This window comes from Centroberyx gerrardi, chromosome 4 (assembly GCF_048128805.1).
Source record: "Centroberyx gerrardi isolate f3 chromosome 4, fCenGer3.hap1.cur.20231027, whole genome shotgun sequence".
NCBI lineage: Eukaryota > Metazoa > Chordata > Actinopteri > Beryciformes > Berycidae > Centroberyx > Centroberyx gerrardi.
The window spans coordinates 12,982,918-13,002,990 of record NC_136000.1 but is presented as its reverse complement, the minus strand read 5'-3'; the positions used below and the strand labels follow the sequence as shown (position 1 = coordinate 13,002,990).

The 20,073-nt window shown below is 41.6% G+C and overlaps 1 protein-coding gene across 1 annotated transcript; it reads right to left on the bottom strand.

Annotated features, from left to right (window-relative positions):
• Positions 1-1,366: 1,366 nt before the first annotated feature.
• Positions 1,367-15,215, bottom strand: rfx7b (regulatory factor X7b). Its single transcript, XM_071896689.2, has 10 exons — positions 14,981-15,215; positions 14,298-14,331; positions 10,976-11,061; positions 10,444-10,482; positions 10,225-10,347; positions 9,971-10,087; positions 8,825-8,909; positions 8,499-8,706; positions 7,721-8,016; positions 1,367-7,595 (listed from the first exon to the last, which is right to left on the bottom strand). Exons 1-10 carry the CDS (start codon positions 15,106-15,108, stop codon positions 4,218-4,220), a joined length of 4,494 nt encoding a protein of 1,497 aa, XP_071752790.2. The 5' UTR covers positions 15,109-15,215; the 3' UTR covers positions 1,367-4,217.
• Between the last annotated feature and the right edge of the window lie 4,858 nt (positions 15,216-20,073).

Below are 20,073 nucleotides of genomic sequence, written 5' to 3'. Positions count from 1 at the left end.
TGTAAGGGATTACTGCCAGAAACGTGCACCTCCACCTTTCGATATCCAATCAAATGAGGAGTGTGCAGTGTAATTATATATTGATTAGAGCTAACTATTGATTTAATCATCTGAGGCCTTACAGTTATAATTCAAGGCTCAAAACCAATGGTAAGGCTAATAGCACCCAGTAATCTGCTTACTCAATCATTTAGATTTTAAGATCATTTTATAAACTTTAATTAACATAGGTATTCATTTATTGGTTTGTTTGACATGAAGGGTATTACTGTGTTCAAACAAGAATCATGAACATATTAATTACATGCATCAATTCTTGAAGCATATGACTTGTGAGTTGAAAGTGCGTTACATCTGTCACTCCATAACACAAAACTCAATGTTTTCTTGCTTCAGTTTTACAAATACAAGTGATGTGCAAACTTTTTATTTCTTCAGAGAACAAGGAGAACTCTGGTTTCACTGTCACTCTCATAAAAGCTCCATCAATGATTTTAGGAGTGAAAAAGAATGGCAGCCTGGCTATATCTTTATTTCAGTGTAGCCTAAAATGAACTCTGGATGAAGTGTCTGTGTTGCTCTCTATGTCAGTTCACCTATAGGTTTAACAGACAAATTATTTGACCACTGATATGTCATATACAAACAGGTAACTTGATCCTGTATTGCTTGTGAAATCTGTCGACTCATGTAGCCAAATGTTGTGTTGTGGAGGTTGGGGGTACCACAGGGCTCCACATGGCTAAAGGTTAGGCTGGGAGGCCATGATCAATAGGGTAAAGGTCATTAACATGTTATGAATATCATGAGGCCCTGGGAAAGCAGAGCAGCGGACCAACGGACTGGGCTCTGATTGGTCAGCGGGTGTATCTGGGCGAAGCCACTCCCCAGTGACCTTTAAGGTCATCTGAAGAGCTGCTGTGACCTCTGACCTCATGCCAAGAGGATGATGGAAAGGTTTTGCCTTTGCATAAACTTGACTGCCAAAATATTAAAGTGTATGGAGATGGACCAATAGCAGATAAACAGCAGTTTTAGCATAATGCTTAGAAGAATCAATATCATTACATCATAGATAAACATCCGTGTTGTTTTTATCTTGGCTGAAACACATCCATTCATACAAATTTTACATATTCTTACCTAAAAAGACTTGACCATTACCCTGTGACATTTTAACATTTAAAAATGGTAGGTAAAGTTAATTAATAGACAATTCATCTACTACAATGACAACCAAGTCCTGCTGGTTTACTTTGTCAAGAGTTCGCTCATCTAATCTAAGAAATAATGCATTTTAGTAAAATTTGAATCTAATGTACTAAAATACAAAATCATTAGTAATGAACCACACAAGAAAAGAACATTCTTTAAAAAAGGTTTATTGGCTTTTAAAACCACTTTAAAAATCTCACCAGTGAGTACTTTCCATTGAAAAAAGAAACAACGCGTTTGCAATATTAACAAGCTACTGTACATTAAGCAGTACACCAGACAACACCACAGAGGAAGGTTCTTCTACTGGTAGAAATGGACAAGATAGTCAAACAGAGTTGGTTCTGGGTCAGTCAAAGGTACAGAATCAGAGTCACTGCTTGATGGAGCTCCTGTACATCTTAAGAGGTGCATTTTCCTTCATTCAAATTCAAATATCAGTGCCTTATTAATGTTTACAAAAATTAAGAGAAAATGTTAAATTTTTTTCACAAATGCATTTTGCAAAATAAGAATATGTAAAATCGACAGAGAACAGTCATCAACATAACATACAGAACAACATTAACTTAGTAAACAGCACACAATGAAAGTAATGTAACTTATGAAACTAGCACTGCCAGTCTGGTTAACAGAACCTGCCCAAATCACAGAAGACAGTGGTTACCAAGAATACAAAGTACAATAGAAGTCATCACACATGCGTGCGTACAATCATTTATCAACATAATGAGCATGTAGGTTTTAAAAGGTTATTTTAACTTTTTTCCCTCAATGCTTTATATTCTCATGTATGAGAATGAGTAAGAATGTGTATCTCACTGAGATTAATGCACATTTTGCTACAAGACAATTAGTCATTTTCTGACAATTCAGTTAATTTCCTTACTCATCTTGTCATAAAAAATATTTTTTTCTTTTTTTTGCGGGCATCCATCATTACATTTGTCCATAAAGATGTGGCAAAGCCATGTGTCATAAAAATTTAGTGCAATAATGTGAACCTCCAAAGTTTGTTGAAACATGAGTCGATTTTTCCAGTGTCTGCTGAAAGGCTTTGAGCACAATGTCTGTCACAGAAATGTTTGCAACCAGCTAATAGTATCACAACTTTTTTCTCAATATACCATGCTATTGATCTTGCTCAAAGCACACATCACTTCTGCAACTGCAGAGACCTATTATCTTTGAAAAGAAAAAAAAAAATACATCAGCAAGCGAGAGACCAAACAGACAGCATTACTTTTACGACACATCGAGCCAGAAATGTAACACACAACATACAGTATCTTGCCGACTATATTTCTGTTAAGCTTTTTTTTTTTTAAATGGCACATAGACTTAGCTAGAATAATGGCCATAATATAGTGTCTTGATACATCAAATTTCTATGTATCTATCCTATTTACAGATGGAGCTTTAACATGACTTATACAACATTGACAATAGCCAAAAACTCAAGCAAGCATCCTACTATATCACATAGCCTACCTGGCTAGCAGTGATGGTTTCAACATGCTTTCAGGTCCATAGTTACCTATAAAACATAGGACAGTGACCATTTCACAAATTTACATACTGTACATAGATTTTTGCAACATAATCTTCTTCCTCAAATGCAATAAAACTCTTTAAGTAATATCTCCGAGGCTGCCCGTTTCCCGTCGTTGTTAATGGTTACTAGGAGTGTCTGTATGTGTAATAATCTCTTATGTTATTCAAACAGATCATCTTTGGTATGGAAATAAGGCTGGATCTCCAGAAACATAATAATTACAATTCCTCTTGATCTCAAGATGACATCAAAATCAGGGAAGTCGTACATTTCAGCCTCTAGCCTTCTGTGTAACTAAGCCATCTCCATACCATTGATATTCTCATCCAACCTGGGAGTACAGCATGCCAAAAAAATCTTATGACTGAAAGTGTGCCTGCCATGATTTTTATGAAATGACAGCATATCAAATTCCTCTAAATCCATTACTGATAAGGGCACACACAGTGTAGTCTTTAGCCTATACAATATGCATCTATAACACTGCAAAATAAAAAAAGAATAAGAAATAGTACTGAAAATATCAGAGTAACAGCTGCCTTGATATGATGAAGCTCTGGATGGTTCTGAAGATATCTGAAGATTATACTATATACAGTCTCTCTAAAGATGGCATAAGGCCTTGGACTTTGGGAATAAGGCAGCCAGTTGTTGATTCCTCTCAATGTATATAGTCCACAAAGTGGCCTGAATTCCCATCTTCTCCCTACTGATTCATCTACTCCCTTTATAAGATATTAAACAGTACAAGTAGTATAGGCTTTAAGAAAATTTCACTCTTGGACAATGCTCAGATGTGAATCAGTATTTCACTGATTTGGTACATGATAAAGTATAAAGATTATGTCATAAATTCAGCACCTGGTAGCATGAGCTGCTACCCTTTTTAATATTCAGATATGGCAGGCAAATGTACTACGACTATTATGTGCATATACTACAATCCCAATATTGTCTCTCCATTTGGTTGAAGTTGAACTGCACACTTTGAAAACAGTATACAACAGCATACATTTTTGGTGAAGTCTTTTGTGCCAAATTTCCTACTTATCTCACTTTCTTTAAGTGTTTGTTGAATACAAATATTGCATTATTGATTGGCTATATTATGGAAGATTACGTTTCTTTTTATGTTCATATCTTAGAAATCTGCTCTTTGCAACTGCATGCTGCCACCAAGTACTCACACTTACTTGAAATGCATACATTTCTGATTTCAGACGAGGGAGAAAAGTGGTTAAGTACTGCAATTCAGGGTGTTAAATGATAAAGGAGAGAAATAACTAAAACATCAGTGGGAGAGATTTTCTGGTAAGCCTGGCACTTTTAACAGGACAAATGGCAAAGTCCAGACAAATCCCAACAAACTATAGTATAAAAACAGATATACTACATACACACCAAACAAACAACAAGGAACAGAAATTATAAAGAATAAAAGATAACGTTAGCCCAACATCTCTACTGTAGTAGGCTGGTCTTTGCTTTCCAGCCAGTCAAAACCAGAGTTCACAGTATCACTGCATATCTGCTGAAAAAGCGGGTCATTCTTCAGTTCTTCCAGTGTTGAGTCTTCATATTGTTCCTGCTGCTGATTGGGGTCAAACAGCAGGTTGGTGTCCAACGTGTTAAGGTCAGTGATGCTACTGGACAGATCTGAGGTCAGTCTGATGTCATTTGAGAAGTCGGACGCCACGGCGTTGAGCTCCGAGGCTACCTGACCCACCAGCTGGGAGCTGGGGTTCAGGCCGTCATCCCCCAACAAGTCCTTGACAGTGTTGTTGAAATCCAGCTGTTGTTGCTCCTCCTCCGCCTCCTGCTGCTGTGTGCTCTGGAGGAGGAGCTGGGGTTGTGTCTGCACAGCGTTTTCCTGGAGCTGCTGCTGCTGGTCTGGCTCACCAGGGCCCGCTTGTGCTTGGCTGTCCCCAGTGGAGAAGCTCACCTGCTCTCCACTGCCGCTGGTGAGGTAGCCGTGCTGCTGGAGCTCGAAGGCAGCAGGGCTGGAGCTGACAGGCAGCTGAGTCTGGTGGGCAGTTCCTCCAGCGAAGCCGGGTGTGGTCTCCAGGATCTGGGTGAGGTTCATGCGGGCCGTGTAGTTAGAGGGGAGGTTGTTTATGCCCAGGCCGCGGACCGAGTCGTCCCCATCTGAATCCATCTTGCTCAGAAGAACATTGGTGATCTTGGTGGCGTTGCTCTGGCCCTGCACAGGCAGCATCTCACTCTGCATCATGATGTTCAGAGGCACAGACTGGCTACGCTGCACCATGCTGTGGACGGAGCCGACTGTCTGGCTGTTGGACAGGATGCTGAGGACCTCAGAGGTGATAGGAGAGTTGAAAGGTGAGACGACAGCTCGGGTGGTGGTGGTGGTAGTGGTGGCGGTTGGAGGGCCGGTGTTACCGCTGAAGTTCCTCTGGCGCACTGCAGGGCTGACACTGCGGCAACGGAAAGTACTGGACCCGGACGAGGTTGAGGCCTTGTTGTCTAGCGGGGCAGGCACAGCGAAACTCTCCTGTTTAGTGGGGGTAGATACACCAGTTACCTGCTGCTGCTGCTGCTGTTGTTGCTGCTGCTGCTGCTGCACTGGGGAGATGGGGGTCAAACGGCCAAAATGAGCATCCGGTCTCGACTGGGCCTGAAATGACTGGCCGGGAATTGCAAAAGCATGTGGCTTTCGGAACTGGTCATCCACCAGGTCTTGGTAGCTGGGCAGAATGCCAATGCCATGGTTGGGCAGAGGACCTCCACTGTTACTGTTATAGCGGTTGTTGATCCACTCCAATTTGGCCTTGTCCGGGTGTGTTGCCATGGGCCTTTGCATGGGCTTGACAGGGCTGCTGGAGACAATACTGGCGTCGTGATAACCTGTCATGCTGGAGTTAATGGGAGTGAAAGCAAAAGGGTTCCTGCACTCCACTGGGCTGGGGGGGACGCTGCTGCTGCAGTTGGACAGTGGAGTACTGATGGGCGTGTGGCGACCCATGGTTCCATCCACAGGGGTGATGGGAGCCATGCGGGAGCAGGGGCTCTCTCTTGTTAGGCTGTGCCCAAGTGTCATTTCAGAGGTGGGGGTGGGTGTTGGGGTTGGTGTGGGGGTCGGAGTGGGAGTCTGGACGGGAGTAGTACTGCTATGGGCAGAGTGGTAGAAGGTAGTGCCAGCCTGGTGAGCATTGAGGATGGAGCCTTGATTGCTGGCTGACTGGCCCTGTAGAGACATGTCAACACAGCTACTGAACAGAGGCTGCAGGCCCTTCAACTTCATCTGCTCCTCCATTTGGACTAGCTCCTCCACAATGCTGTCCTGGGTCATGTCGTCATCATTGAATGGGAAGTAGTCCATGTTGGGCTGAGAGCCCGCAAAGTCAACCATCTCCTGTGTAAGGGTGAGCTGGCCTGAGGCCTCGGGGGTCTGGGTTATAATGGCAAGTTGGTCTGTAGGGGCTTGTTTGTGTTCTGCTGGTATCTGTTGAGCAAATGCCTGTTTCCGAAGCTCATCAAGCTGTCCCTCCTCCCATATTGTGCTCTTTAAGTCACTCATCACAGAGGCTTCGTGTGCTCCTGAGTTGGCTGGTATGGCACGAGGGTTTCCGGTGATCTGTTGTAGCAACGTCTGATCAGAGGTGCTGTTTCCAGCTGCTGCAGTGCTGGTGTCAGTGCTGAGAGAAGGGTCCTCGTGTTTCACCAGCAAGGCCTGGGGTTTCACAACAGTCTGGGAGCCCTCGGTGTGTGTGATGGGTGAGTCGGAGAGTGCAAGGATCTGCGTGGGCCCTATGGAGGTGTGTTTCACAGTCACTTTGCAGGGGGCACTCTCTGGTCTGGCAGGGGTTCCCGGTCTGGGGATCCTCTTCACTGCAGCACTGACTCCAGGTTTGGGATTGTCAACTACAGCCAGTGGCTGCTGGGAGATAAACACCCTCTTCACAGGAATCACATGGGACTCCACACCTGGGCCTGTGCGCTTCCTGGGGCTCTTGGAGTCCGAGAGGGAATCCTTAGACAACGGGGTAACAGCTGAGGAGCCATTGGATGACATACTGCAATTGGAGTTCTGATTATCAACAGTCAGGTACAAAGTACTGTCGTGACAGTTACTGTTATTGCTGTCCTGGGTCCCAGCTACAGCTACTGAGGTGGGAGGGGACGTGGGGTCATTTTTGATCCTGGCCACTTTGTCAGGTCCTGGAGAACACTTGACAAGAAAGCTAGGTTCGCTGGCCGCCCTGAACTTAGTCACTCTCTCATCTTTGGCCCCAACAGCAGAAATAGCGCTCTGTTTCTCTGTGCCAGCGGTAGGGTTATTGTCACTTCCAGCCTCAGACACCACTTTGGGGTCAGCGTGGAGGGTGAGGGTGGAGGCTGTGATGCTGGGTCTGATTGCAGGAGATTGGGGGGTGGCTAAGGTCCCACTGTGGGAGTGCAGGGAATCATCTAGAGCAGCAGTGGTGGTCACACCAGTCGAGGCGGGCCGCAGGACGGTGGTGCTGTTACTACTGCTGCTGGGAGCCAGAGATATGGCCGTCATTTTCACCACGTTGACCGAGCTGACGTGGGGAGTGGGCATCACAGTCTTGATGGGGCTGTTGGTGATGAGCAGGGTGGGGGGCGAGCGCAGCGTGATGGCACTGGTGGCAGAGGGCTTGGGCAGGATTTGGGCGTAGCGGTGCCGTGCCAGGCGGTCACCCACGGGACTAGCTGAGATGTTCTGGGGCGTTTTGGGGGACTGTTTCAGAGACTGAGTAACCACTTGGAAATTCACAGGCAGCACTTTCCCCTCTGCTGTGCCTACAGGACTGGGCGAGGTCATCAGCTGCCTGCTTCTCTGTACCTGGGAAATGAACAGTGAGAACATAATTTTATACATTAGGCACATTTATCAATAACATACCTGAATACTATGAAGATTGGAAAAAACATTAAGACTGGTATATTTTTTCTTCCAAAGCCCCATACCGTGATTGGGCTCGGGACAGCTGCTACTACAATGCCTATGGTGGGCTGGGGGGAGAGCAAAGCAGGGCTGCCACAGGGGATGGTGGGACCAGGGGTACTGGCTTCAGTTCTCTTGACCTGGCACTCGTTGGGCAGCGGTGAGTGGAGCTTCTGCTCCTGCTGCTTCTTCTGGATCTTTCGCTGCAGTTGCTGCTTTGCATCAACAGAGGGAGAGGGCAGGGTCTTCACCTGGGGCTGGAAAGAGTTCGCCTCAGCCGTGGGCACAAACGCAGAAGCTGGAGTAGGTGTCTTCATTCCTGGCAAGAGAAGAAGAAAAGTTAAAATAATTACACTTAAAAATTAATCTACCAACAGGAAAAACAAATGCTTTGTCTTGGTAGGCAAGCCCCACCTCAAAGACAGACAAAGGTAATCAGTATAATGTAGACTTGTATTTTTTAACTAATCAAACAAACACCAACAGAAACAAAAATCCATTATATTTTTAGAAAAGCATAATTTATCATTTTTTAACTTTAAATTCCCCATCTTTAAATAATATAGTCTGATACTGCTGACTATGATGTATACTTTACATCAGCATAAAAAGGTGGGTAAACTATTTTGTAAATAAAAATGGGAAAATTAGAGGATAGGGTTAGGATTAGACTGAGTTTCGGTGGGTTTACCCTCTACTACATCCCTGGAAGCTTTAAAATAGATTAAATTAAAAAAATCTTTGGAGCAAATCTATACAACAGTAAAGCTGCCACCCCAGCAGACCAGAGGGCATCCTCACCTGTGGGTGTCCCGGTCATAACGGTGAGGGCAGCCATGGACTTGGTACCGATGTAATGGCTATTGAGCAGGAAGCGGGCCAGGTCCTCCACGTTGTCAAACTGACGACTCAGGACCTTCTGGGCCCACTCACACACCAGGCCACAGGCTGCGGATCGCATTTCATCTTCGGCGCTGGGCGACTGACCCGATGGCTCCATCAACTCACACTACGGTCAGACAGAGCAGAGCAGCAGGCGGAGGAGCATTAGACGAGTTTAGAAGTCTAGCGGGATATTTACTTTATTTACCAGCGAATGGTTCACAGTTATTTCAGGTGAAACTTACCCCATCACCAGATTTTTGCAGATCCAGGTTGGGTAAAGATGGCATGTGAACAAAAGCTTTCTTCCTCAACCCACTATAACAGTATGTAAGAATGAGTTAAGGTTTTGAAACCTGGCAGTGAATCACCCTGGAAATAGAGATGGTTATAATATGCTGGAGCTGGCTTTAGATTGAGTCTGGCCAAGATCTTATTCTGTGTCTCATCTATTCCTCTCATCCTCTGCTAGTGTCTCGGTACGAAGGGTCTCAGTAAGCTGTAAATATTTAAATCTGCTTCCCACTGCATACTGGGCGCACTGGCTTCTCAATGAGAGAAAAAAACTGTTTAAAAATCCTGTTTCAAGTGAGAAGTTTACCTCTACCAAAATCTTCAGTTCAGCTTTTCAGCTCTGTGCCAAGGATTTCCTGCGGTCGGCTTTTTAAACCTGTCTGCCATAGTCCTGCAGCAACAGAGGTTTACAGTTCTTCAAACAAGATGTACTCATCACGTCGGAAATTGTTTCAAACCGTTTCTCAAACATTTTCTGTGCAGGCATTTTCATGCGCTGACCAAACTGATAAGTGTATATTTTCTATGCTGGTTTGAATTTCCAGGAAAACGGAATTTCCTTCAGAACAATAAATGTTGTGTCATACTGTATCATAAATGAGAGAAATGGACAGCCATCTCTCTGAAACAGCAAGAAAAACAAAAAAACATTCCATTACCCTTGATTACTCACTAATTAATTAACTAATTAATACTCTACACATAACAACAATGTAATTCCTTAGTAGTTTTGAGGTGTTTGGATTTATCACTAGCATGTTGTTGATGTAATTTGTCTCTTCCTATGCGTTATTCACAGCACAGTCTATTTTTGTGGTTGCCAGTTAGCTATGTTAACTTGTTAAAACAACGTAACATAGGCAATACCAACCAAAAACACATGATTTGCCTGTTCAAAACTTTGCAGCTGCACAAGACCGCTACATAGACGCAATCAGAGCATTTCACACCGCCCACTATTGGTCAGAACAGAGCGACCCATCAACCAAGGCGCTCGCAGTCTGAACGCTCTGCAAGTACAACAGCAGAATATCAGAACAAAAGCACAGGCAGACACAAGAAGGCTTCACTGATATTTTATCAGAATGAAAGGATATTTGGATTTGCCCCTCATGCCCAGCCGACGCGCCTTCATGTTGGGAAAGACATTCTTCATGATCTTTCCAAAGTCTGCTGCACTCAGTGGATTGTAGCCGAGATTGTCACAATAGCTCCTGGAAGAGTAGGGATTCAACCAAAAGATGAGATACTGTGTAGGTCACACTAGGAAACAGTGATGCCTCCAAGACTTGTGGGTGACTTCTGCTCCCCTTCACCTCTCCTGGCCCCATAATGAAGCTCACATACTCACTTGTATTCATCATACACCTCTTGCTTTGGGAGGGAAGTCTCTGGGTGCTCTTCTAGGTGATTCCGTATCCAGTTGAATGCATACATTTGTTGAGTACGGCTTGACGACATGGAACTCTGATCACTAAAATGGTGCATGAAGAAAAAAATAAATCTTGTGAGGAAGTGTCCTTGACTGACATGCATGATTTCTTGTCCTTTAATAGAGAAACTTTAGTACCATAATCCAGGAGTGGAGGACCCCCTCTGATTCTCAGTCCTAATGTGCAGTATTGGGGGGTTGATGAATAGATATGGGGAAACAAATGAAAAACACAGACAGCTGGGTATAGCAAAAATCTACCAGTAATAGTATTGCTTCATAATGATAATCAACCATATAGCTGGGATGAATGAATGACACTCTCATACTAGGCAAATGAGTCAAAAGTGACCAATGAGCCAGAAAAAAATATACAATATGCCATAAGTACAAGTCACAAAATAAGCAACTTCACAATCACAATGGGGATCACAGTCTAATAGCAAAATAAAACCAAAGGCATGAGAAATTCTAACCTGAATTTATTTTTTAGGAGCTGTTTGTGAAGTAGTCGGTGGATAATGACAATTTTTGACAAGAAATGAGACAACTGTGCTACAAATGCGAGAGAGCCAAGACAAAACAGCCGTGTGTGTGTGTGACAAAAATGCCAATGAGGAAAGTGAAATACTTGAGTAAAATGAACGTGAAGGAGCTGTGAAAACAATACCTTTTATCATTGCCATTGCTGGGACCAGAAGGCAACTTAAGGTAGAGGTAGAGTTTTTCGATGTCTGTAAACTTCTCAACATCTTGCTGTAAAAATTAAATAATAAATAGGACAAGAGGAGATTATTTAACAGAAATGGCAAACAGAAAAGCATTGTATACCTCTCATAAAAATTTTAAGTGTAGCTCTGATACTACCTTGAGATTTGCCTAGCTTAATCTGCCCAGAGGGGATAAAAGCGAAATAAAAACCTAATAATTTTATCGCACAAACATGTCATTTCACAAATCAAATAGGTCTTGAGGGGAATGTAAAACTTAACCGGTAGCCCATTTTTCCCCCAAACACATTCGGTGAAATTCTGCCTCATTTGGCAGTATAGACTAGTGGAGAGTGACAGAGAAAATTGGAGAGAAGGAAGGAGACATGAACCAAAAGAGTCGGGCTTAAACTCCCAAGTATGCAACTTACTCCACTCCATCATGGAGCGCCCCAACATTTGCATATTTAAGGGGGCAGAATTTCAATAAGCAGGCTGCTTATTTCAGGCCTATTTGTTGGGTCATTACAATTAGACGTAGTGTGCAGACATTTATCTTCAGTCAATTCAGGCTATCTAGTTCATTATTTAGTTTCTAAATCAAAATACAACTCAGGTATGATGCTTGCACACAACCTTTTCACCATCGACTCCACCCCAACTGCTTTTCAACTGGTTTCTAAGAATGGATTCCATCTCACCTCTTTCTTTTCTATTTGCCTCTTTGTTGCTAGGGGAACCAATACTTGAATGAATGAGGTGAGAGCTGTCAGCCAATGAGCAGTGAATAAGCTATTTACTACACTCCTTTGCTACAAACAGGAGTGAACTACCTGTCTGTGTCCTTTCCTGTTGACACTATGGTTGTGTTTGGATCAGCTAAAAAGAAGATGTTTTTGCACTATCCCTTTACATTTTTTCTTGCCCTCTCTAAAACGGCCTTTACACCTGGCATTAACATGCATCCTGGTAGCCTGAACGGCCGCAAAAATTGGATTTTGTTGGCAAAATCATCTTAGAACATCTCCATGAAAAAAAGAAAACTCCATGTCCAAGTCAAAGCACCACTCTCATGTGCAGGTCCCATTTCAAAATGGGAGCGATACAAAAAGGCTAAGCATTAAAATCCTAATAAACAAGGCCACAATGATGAACCATTCACTGGTGTTTACTGTGTATGTTGGGTCTGTTTGATCCTCGCATCTCTCTTATTTCACAGCTTCATCAGCACATGAGAGAGACAGCACTGCCATGTGCCACAAGGACACAGATTTTAACAAAGAAATCTAATTTTGAGCGTCCATTTTTCAGATGTATCTATTCTGTATTTTCTCAAGTAGGAAGACATTGTATCAGAACTGCTTTTTGACCAGCTCCTTCTTGCTGTACGACATGTGGTCAAGGTTTCCTCATTGCATTCAGACTCAAGATAATAAAGATAGTAAATGCAGCAACATTCAGGGTGATCAGACTGTATTCAGATAGAGTAACAAGACTACAGTAGGTGTCCCAAGTGAAGGCTGGGCCGTTGCAGTGTATTGTTAATGGATACGATTTTTTTCGGAGCCAAGCCTCCAGACATGCGCACTTCAAAATGTTTAACATCAGGGCAACGCATGAAATCCAAGTGAAAATGCACCCAAGACACAGTGAAGATCCGACCACCCAAGTCCAGAGACGCATTTGGCCACATTAACAACAACATGTAAATGCATTGTGATGCCAATCTACATATAACAACTAGGTAAATGGAAATAATTTTTGTACTAGGAAGGAACTAGGAAGCACACAAAATCAAAACAGGTTCCAGGCTGTCCAGACAGCAACATATTTGTCCAAACTGGACTGTTGGGGATGTGGGACGGGGTTTACTGTCAGTGTTAAAGGACATAAACATTATGACAGAAGGGAAATGTGCGTTTTGTGAGGGAAAGAGAAACCTGATTTGAACGTCTACACCAGAGACAGATTTTAATGTAAATGTAATCCAGCTAAATCATATCAAGAGACAGTCCTGATATGAGACACATGTTGATGCCAGGTGTAAAGGCGGTTTTACAGGCATTTATTATCAATAAAGTTTACAATGAAATGAAGCCTACAGGCTAGTCCACTATGCACCAGTAGTCCAAGTCTGACATTTGCATATTCAATGTGAAGCACTCACAAGTGCCAAAGAGTGGATCTTTTTTTATCAGTTTGGGACTTGCACATGACAGGGAGGAGGCCGGGCAATATGGTTGAAATCAATATCACAATAATCATAAGGATTTTTTCCAATATCGATATATATCACGATATGGCTCACGTATGCAAAGTCACATGATCAAATGAATGTTCATCCAGTTGAACCGAGTGGCAATGTTAGGCGTGATGTCAAACAAAAATTTTCAAATAACATTCCTACCATACCTCATTTTGTCAGAGTTGTTAGATAAAATCTGCTTGTTGTTATCGTCATTTTAGACAGCAGAATTGTCACGACGATATCCGAAAATCACCATATCATGACGATATGATTCCACTGAAAGATGCTAAATGATAATATTGAACTATCGCCCGGCCCTAACAGGGAGTAAACTCATCTGCCAAACACCAGACAGACTTGTCAAAATGGAAATAGACATGGTGACAATACAGAGACAAGGCTTTATCTAGATAGGCTTTATCTTTATGTAGATTTCATTGATGAGACTCATCACTGAATACAAGGGGTGGGATAGCTGAGTTCAGATAAATCCACAGTAAACTATATATGAATGGAGTTTATATTGACTTTAAAAACACGCTCATATCAGTTCGGGAAAGAGATGCACTGATATAATTTAGTGATTATCGCTTAATTTGCTAATTTAACTACTGAGAAAGTACTGAGATTAATACCAGTCTCATTACTTGTATTTTTTGCTTATTACTTTTCAGTTTTGCCCTTGTTAAGTTATTCTAGAGAATATTGTGGAAAATTAGGTCTATGTGTTTTTACAGGCCATGTTATTATAATCAAATGCCTTTCTTCCATCTATTGCTAATGTAATTAATAGGTAAACATAGTATCACGGTACTCAGTTCTTGGTATTGTGCCAGTACTTTATGCTATCTTGAGGTCATTACCCCACTTCACCAGGCTATAAACATAACACACACAACATTAAGATTTTCTCTAGCACCGCTCTGCCATTTATGGAAAACACAAAAATAAACTTCTATCTGCCCAAATAGATCAAAGACTTGACATTAATTGGGGAAGATCATATCAGTATACAGTCCATCACTGTTACTCACCAATATGTTGTCCACTTTTGATTGTACAGATTTGCTACAATGAGGGAGAGAGCAAAAACGAGGTGTGAATAAATATGCTTTAAAAACATTCAAACATGCAAGATTTTAATCTCAATCAAGGGATATCTGTGATTTGATTTGGTTTGTGTCAAATTTGTGTCATATTCGTATTGTCCTGTGTTTGTGTAATATTCAATTAAAGGTGATAAGGGACTTGATGTAAGCTAGGTGAGTCACTGTACCATTCAAATCTAAAGGAGTCAGTCATGCTACACTAGTAATATCATCAACACATTAAACCAGCGTCTCTCTGGTATCTGTCTAGTTTGACACCTGTCATGCACGTCATGGTGAGCATCAGCATCACTGCTGGATTTGGTGTCATCCATAACATGGCCTCCTATGGCTCGGTGCTAATGATTATGGCTACTACTGTATGCAACCCGACGATAACGTCTAAATAATCAACAACAAAGAGCTATCTGGTCGTGTTGCTTTCCTTGCTGCTATTGCATTTCAGCCGCTAATGTAACGTTAGCATGTGAGCAGTCGGGTTATTTTCTGTCGCTTTGTGCAGCACAGCCTCCTTGGCCACTTCAGTGCTAGATACGCTAATTACAAGCTACGGCTAGCAAAGGACAGTGTGGTGCGCTGTGGCTGCTGATTGATATTTCCATCCTTACCAAATTGAATTCTTTATTTTGAACTGTAATGCATTAGCCTCAGGCCCCTGAAGTCCTGGCACTAGCGTTGGAAGAGAGCCTAATCCCGAGGTAGGCTTCTGACCAGGTTGTTGTTGATCATCAGCCATCACGATGAGTCTGGAGGGGTGGTGGGGAGCTTTAACAAGTAGGCCTCATCCCCGGCTGTGCATTACACCGGACCCACCGTTGGTGAGCGACTCAATTAGCTAGGACAACCTGCTAAATCGACAATAAAGCATGGCTACCAAACACTATGATTTGACCCTTGGAAAATAGAAAACAAAACAAAAAAACACTCGGGCATACAAAAGACATTTCGCAGAGGACTCCACTGCCGCAAATAGCACGCCTGCAGCAGCAGCAGCTACAGACGAGCGGCGTCAAGCTAGCCACAGAGAGCAGGAATAAGACCGGAAGGCAAGTGATTTTGCCTTCAAGATAAAAGCATAAGATTTGGGGTTTTTTTTTGTTTAGAAATGAAGAATAACGTATTTAGGTGTGCACAGCAGCAAACGTTCTATCAAAATACTCGGTGAGACCATTAGATTATATACGGCGGGAAATTATATTTGAAAAATAGATACTGCACGCCTGGACTAGCCATCCGGCCGACTCAATTTCAGGCTGCAATGTTCTCAAACAAAAAATCTATTGTATTCTATTCTATTTTATTCTATTCTATTTTATACTATTCTATTTGCTGCTTGGTCAAGCTCAAGGCTCTGTCATGTGCTTGTTTGGGTGTGTGAGTGAGTGGCAGGAAGAGGCCAAGAGAGAATCTGTTTCAAGCAGTACTTGGCTGTTGTTTTACCAGCCCCAAGCTTAGGTCAAACTATAGGACTGTAGGACAGCCCAACAAAGGCTGTTCAAACTAAACGACTGGTCTTGAGTAAATCAAAGGGGCGCACACACACGAAGACGAGGGTTCGCACACTACCTGATTCTCTCAGCATATCAAGCAAACAAACAAACACATGCATACATACACACACACACGCACGCACGCACGCACACAAAAATGCCAGGGCTGAAACTGTTTCCAGTCTAGTCCTATTATATTGTGTTATCGTACATTGCATTGCAAAAGTGGTTTTAATTTGAAAATCTAGACCGGAACTGTAGTGTTTCATTGCGGCTGGCTTGACGCGGATCAATGGACGGTAGTTCCGCTGTCAGCCGGTAGGGGCGCTGGCGCAGGAAGCTGCTTGATCAGATAGTGACAATGACGGGTAAACAGCCAGAATAACATCATTTTACCATGCAAACTAGTATTAACGGATGCATGTGTTGATCTTGGTTTTTACGAGTAAGTTTTTATCGATTGATTGCCTGATCAAACCCTCGGTGTGGAATAGCTGTACCCTCATGTGGTCGACAAGACACAAGATAGGCTACATAGATAGATTGTTCCAAAATTTTCCTGCTCATCACAGGTTGCTATTTTTTCCTTCGGCTGTAATCTGAGACACAGGAGCGGAAAAAATAACCTTGGAGGATGAAATGAATTATAAAACTGTCTTTGCCCGTGTAAATATCACATTCACTTATGTCACATCAGTAAATCTATTATAAAATACATTTATTACGCATATGTCAAATAAATGCGGTTATAGTGCCTATTATAATACTACAAATAATGAATCATGATAGAAAAATCATGAAAATATATTATAAATCTGAAAATAAATCCAAAAGAATCAAGTCACCAGGTCAAGAAAAACAAGACCTAATTCTTTCATGACTTATTTTATACTGCCATCTATTGGTGGAAAGGGGTCATGTTACTCCACTGCCACCATGGTAATGAAACATAGCCTAATGCAAGACAGCAATAGACTCAGGCAGGCATGGGAATGGCATGCATAGACAGGCATAGCAACTTGGCTTTCTTATCTCATAAGATGAGAAGAAGACTAGGAAATAATGGAAATGTTGCTGCCTGGTTTCTGTTCATTTGCTGTATTTGAGATGTTTGAGTGTTTTGTGTTATTTTATTTAAACATACAGTATGTAGGCTATTGTATGTTATATAGCTGCTCTTTTCTGTGTGCATTGCACTGCCCAACACAGGATTTGATGTTGGAGTCGTCTGTGCCATTATCCAGAGTGAGCATTTATATAGAAGTCCAATTCAGATGTCAAGATGCGCTAACCCACAAATGGTGGCTACTATTAGTCACCTAATCTAAATGGTACAGGGTTGAGTATGTGAGTGTGGATATGGGGTTATAATTATGTTATGGGCTCCTCCCATCACAGATGTTTTGTTAAATTAGGACCATGACACCTCCAGAAGGCTCAAATTCTGGTGTCCCACTCCCAGAACCACCAGAACTCAAAACCAAACACTGCTAAAATGTCACTACCCTGTACTATGTTTAGGCTTATCCCCTAGTTCCCAGTATTACTCAGTGGTTTCTAAACTTCAACTCCAAAATGTATCAACAATTATAGGAAGGGACAGCTGATTCTGCTGGCTTGAGACGGCCCGTCTCAGCATACACTACATTATTTTATCCCTGAAATGTCCTTAATTTCTCCATTACATAAACCTGAATTATCCATTAAAAATAACATAGCGTTAAAAAAGTAAGGTTATCAAGGGGTTTTAAGGGATTTATTCATGGGTTGATTCTCAGAGACACTAGTAATTAAATAATTTTTCATGCCTATTGTGCATGGTTTACAGGGTTATTAAGTGGAAATGAATGGAAAAGTTCCTGTCTCCCTGAAATTTTCATTAAATTAGAAAGTAAGCAGTCAAGATTAAGGGGTGTTTAAGGAGGTTTCGATGGGATCTCCTCCATTAATAACTCCCTTAATTTTAAGGGGATGTTGCATGAATTAAGGGGTGAATTAATGTAAATTAATGAAAATGTAAGGTTATTTTAAGGAATTACTGGCTCATAGAGATATCAGAAACCAAATTGTATCGGAAAACAATTACATAAACAATTGAGGACAGTGCATCACTACTCACTCCAGCTACCATATCTATGCCATCATAACTCCTCTTCTTTTCAGCCAGAGCAACCATGCTACTAGCAGACTAGAATAGAATCGGACACAGCCACAATATGTCAGCTAGCAGCTAACCAAAAGCTAACAAGCCAACACTCTAAAGAATCAATATACTACCAACATAAAAAAAAAAAACATGAGCAACCACACTACCACTAGTCAGATATCATACTACAAACAAAAGTTAAAAAGCCAACATAACAACATATCAATATTCCAGCAAACACGCTACTATCAAACAGCCATATAGCAAACATGCTAGTAGCAAACATGCTAACAAACAGCCATATAGCAAACATGCTACTATAGCAAATATGCTAACAAACAGCCATATAGCAAACATGGGTAACACTTTATATTAGGGAACACATATTAACTATTAATAAATTGCTTATTAACATGCATATTAGTGTATTGATTCATTATTAGTCATTACAAACCACTTATTAACACCTTATTCTACACTATTGCATTCTACAAGTAGTCTAAAGCCTATTAACTGTGAGTTTTCCCTAAATAGCCTCCTGATTAGTGCTTATAGCAGTTAGTAAGAAAGTTGCTGAACATGAATTGGGCTCTTACTATGCTTTGCTCAGTATGGGGCTTAGGAGGTGCTAGTATCACATATTATTGAGGGAAATGAACAAACTATTGAGGGAAAAGCCATAGTTAATAGGCTAGTTAATGTATTCCCTAATCTAAAGTGTTACCCAAACATGCATGCTATCAAGCAAACATGCCGTTAGCAAACAATTTGTCAGCCCAAACTCCAAGTTATATCGTAATAAAATGGCTAATAAAGCTGAACTTGAACTTACCAACAAAATATAAATAATTATTTAGGCCTAGATGTAGGCTTAGTTGTACAACCTTTAAACATTAAAGCTAAGTTGGAGTCTTAAACACAGTAAAATATAAACCCTGCAATGTAAAGCTGTAGAATTGGAAAGGAGATAATCTCTTAGTGCAGACTGACTGGAGACATCAAAGTGGATATTTTGGAAACTCTGTCTTTGAAGTAGTAAAATATGTTCTCATATGTAGACAGTGAAGCTTAACAGCCATATATTTTGGTTGTGAAAGGATAAGGTCAAAGCTTGTATGATTTGTACTCATTGATTCATGGAGTGATCCCAAGAAATAGCTCGGTGAAATACAGATCTTTGCTTCAGTACTTTTGCGATCCTCAATCAATATTCCCTCTTCCATAATCTATCGCACAGATCTATCAAACCTTGTTATTTGCTGACTTGTTAGCGGCACTGGAGGTGTGGAATGGTGACACTTCCTCTAAATCTCAAGAAAATGTTGTTTCCTTGTTAGTCATTGTTTTCTCACTCTATTTTTGACCTTCTGTTCCCGGCTATTCTGGACTGATTTATTTTACTGTCAATCTCCTGTCACTTCTGATTTGGGTTAGAAGGTCTCATCTCAGCAGTCTTTGCCCTTGCTCATTCCTCCAAATGTTAAAGATTTCCACAAGACTCTTCCAAAAGTTGTTGTCATTTTAGTGGCCATATCATCTCATCCAGAGGTGGATAGTAGCTAAGTATTTGAATTCAGGTAATGTAAGTGAGTTTTGAAGCACTTGTATTTGTACTGAAGTGTACTCAAGTATTTATTTTACACACGTATTTCAGTTGTACACAATGTCATACATTTACACCACTGCTTTTTGAAGAAAATATCCTACTTTTTATTTATCAGACACATGTACTTACTAGTTTATTTGATGGAAAAGGTAGCATGGAATAGCATGGAAATATATAGTGGCAATGGTGAGGTCTATTGTCTGGTCTATTGGATGGTTAGGAAGAGGCCAACAATTTGTTTTTTCAGACTTAGCCTCCTTTAAGAGAAAGCAATCAAAGCAACTGTAACTGGACCACTGACCTCTTCAGCTTAGCTTAATGCATTGATGATGCAGCGCTGTCTAGCACTAAAATACAAGGATGTACTTTGTTTTATTGCCCCTATACACACTACTTTTTTTTGTTTGTGATATGCTTTATTCAGAGAGTTTTGATTTCATGGGACGGTCCATCAACCAG

What these genes read in the sequence shown, in the direction of transcription:
- rfx7b (XM_071896689.2), bottom strand. Translation starts at nt 15,108, where the DNA reads ATGGCTGATGATCAACAACAACCTGGTCAGAAGCCTACCTCGGGATTA. An exon ending in CAAAAGTGGACAACATATTG is followed by an intron (nt 11,062 to 14,297) that starts GTGAGTAACAGT and finishes TAATTTTTACAG; the next exon opens with CAAGATGTTGAGAAGTTTAC. An exon ending in GAGGTGTATGATGAATACAA is followed by an intron (nt 10,088 to 10,224) that starts GTGAGTATGTGA and finishes CTACTCTTCCAG; the next exon opens with GAGCTATTGTGACAATCTCG.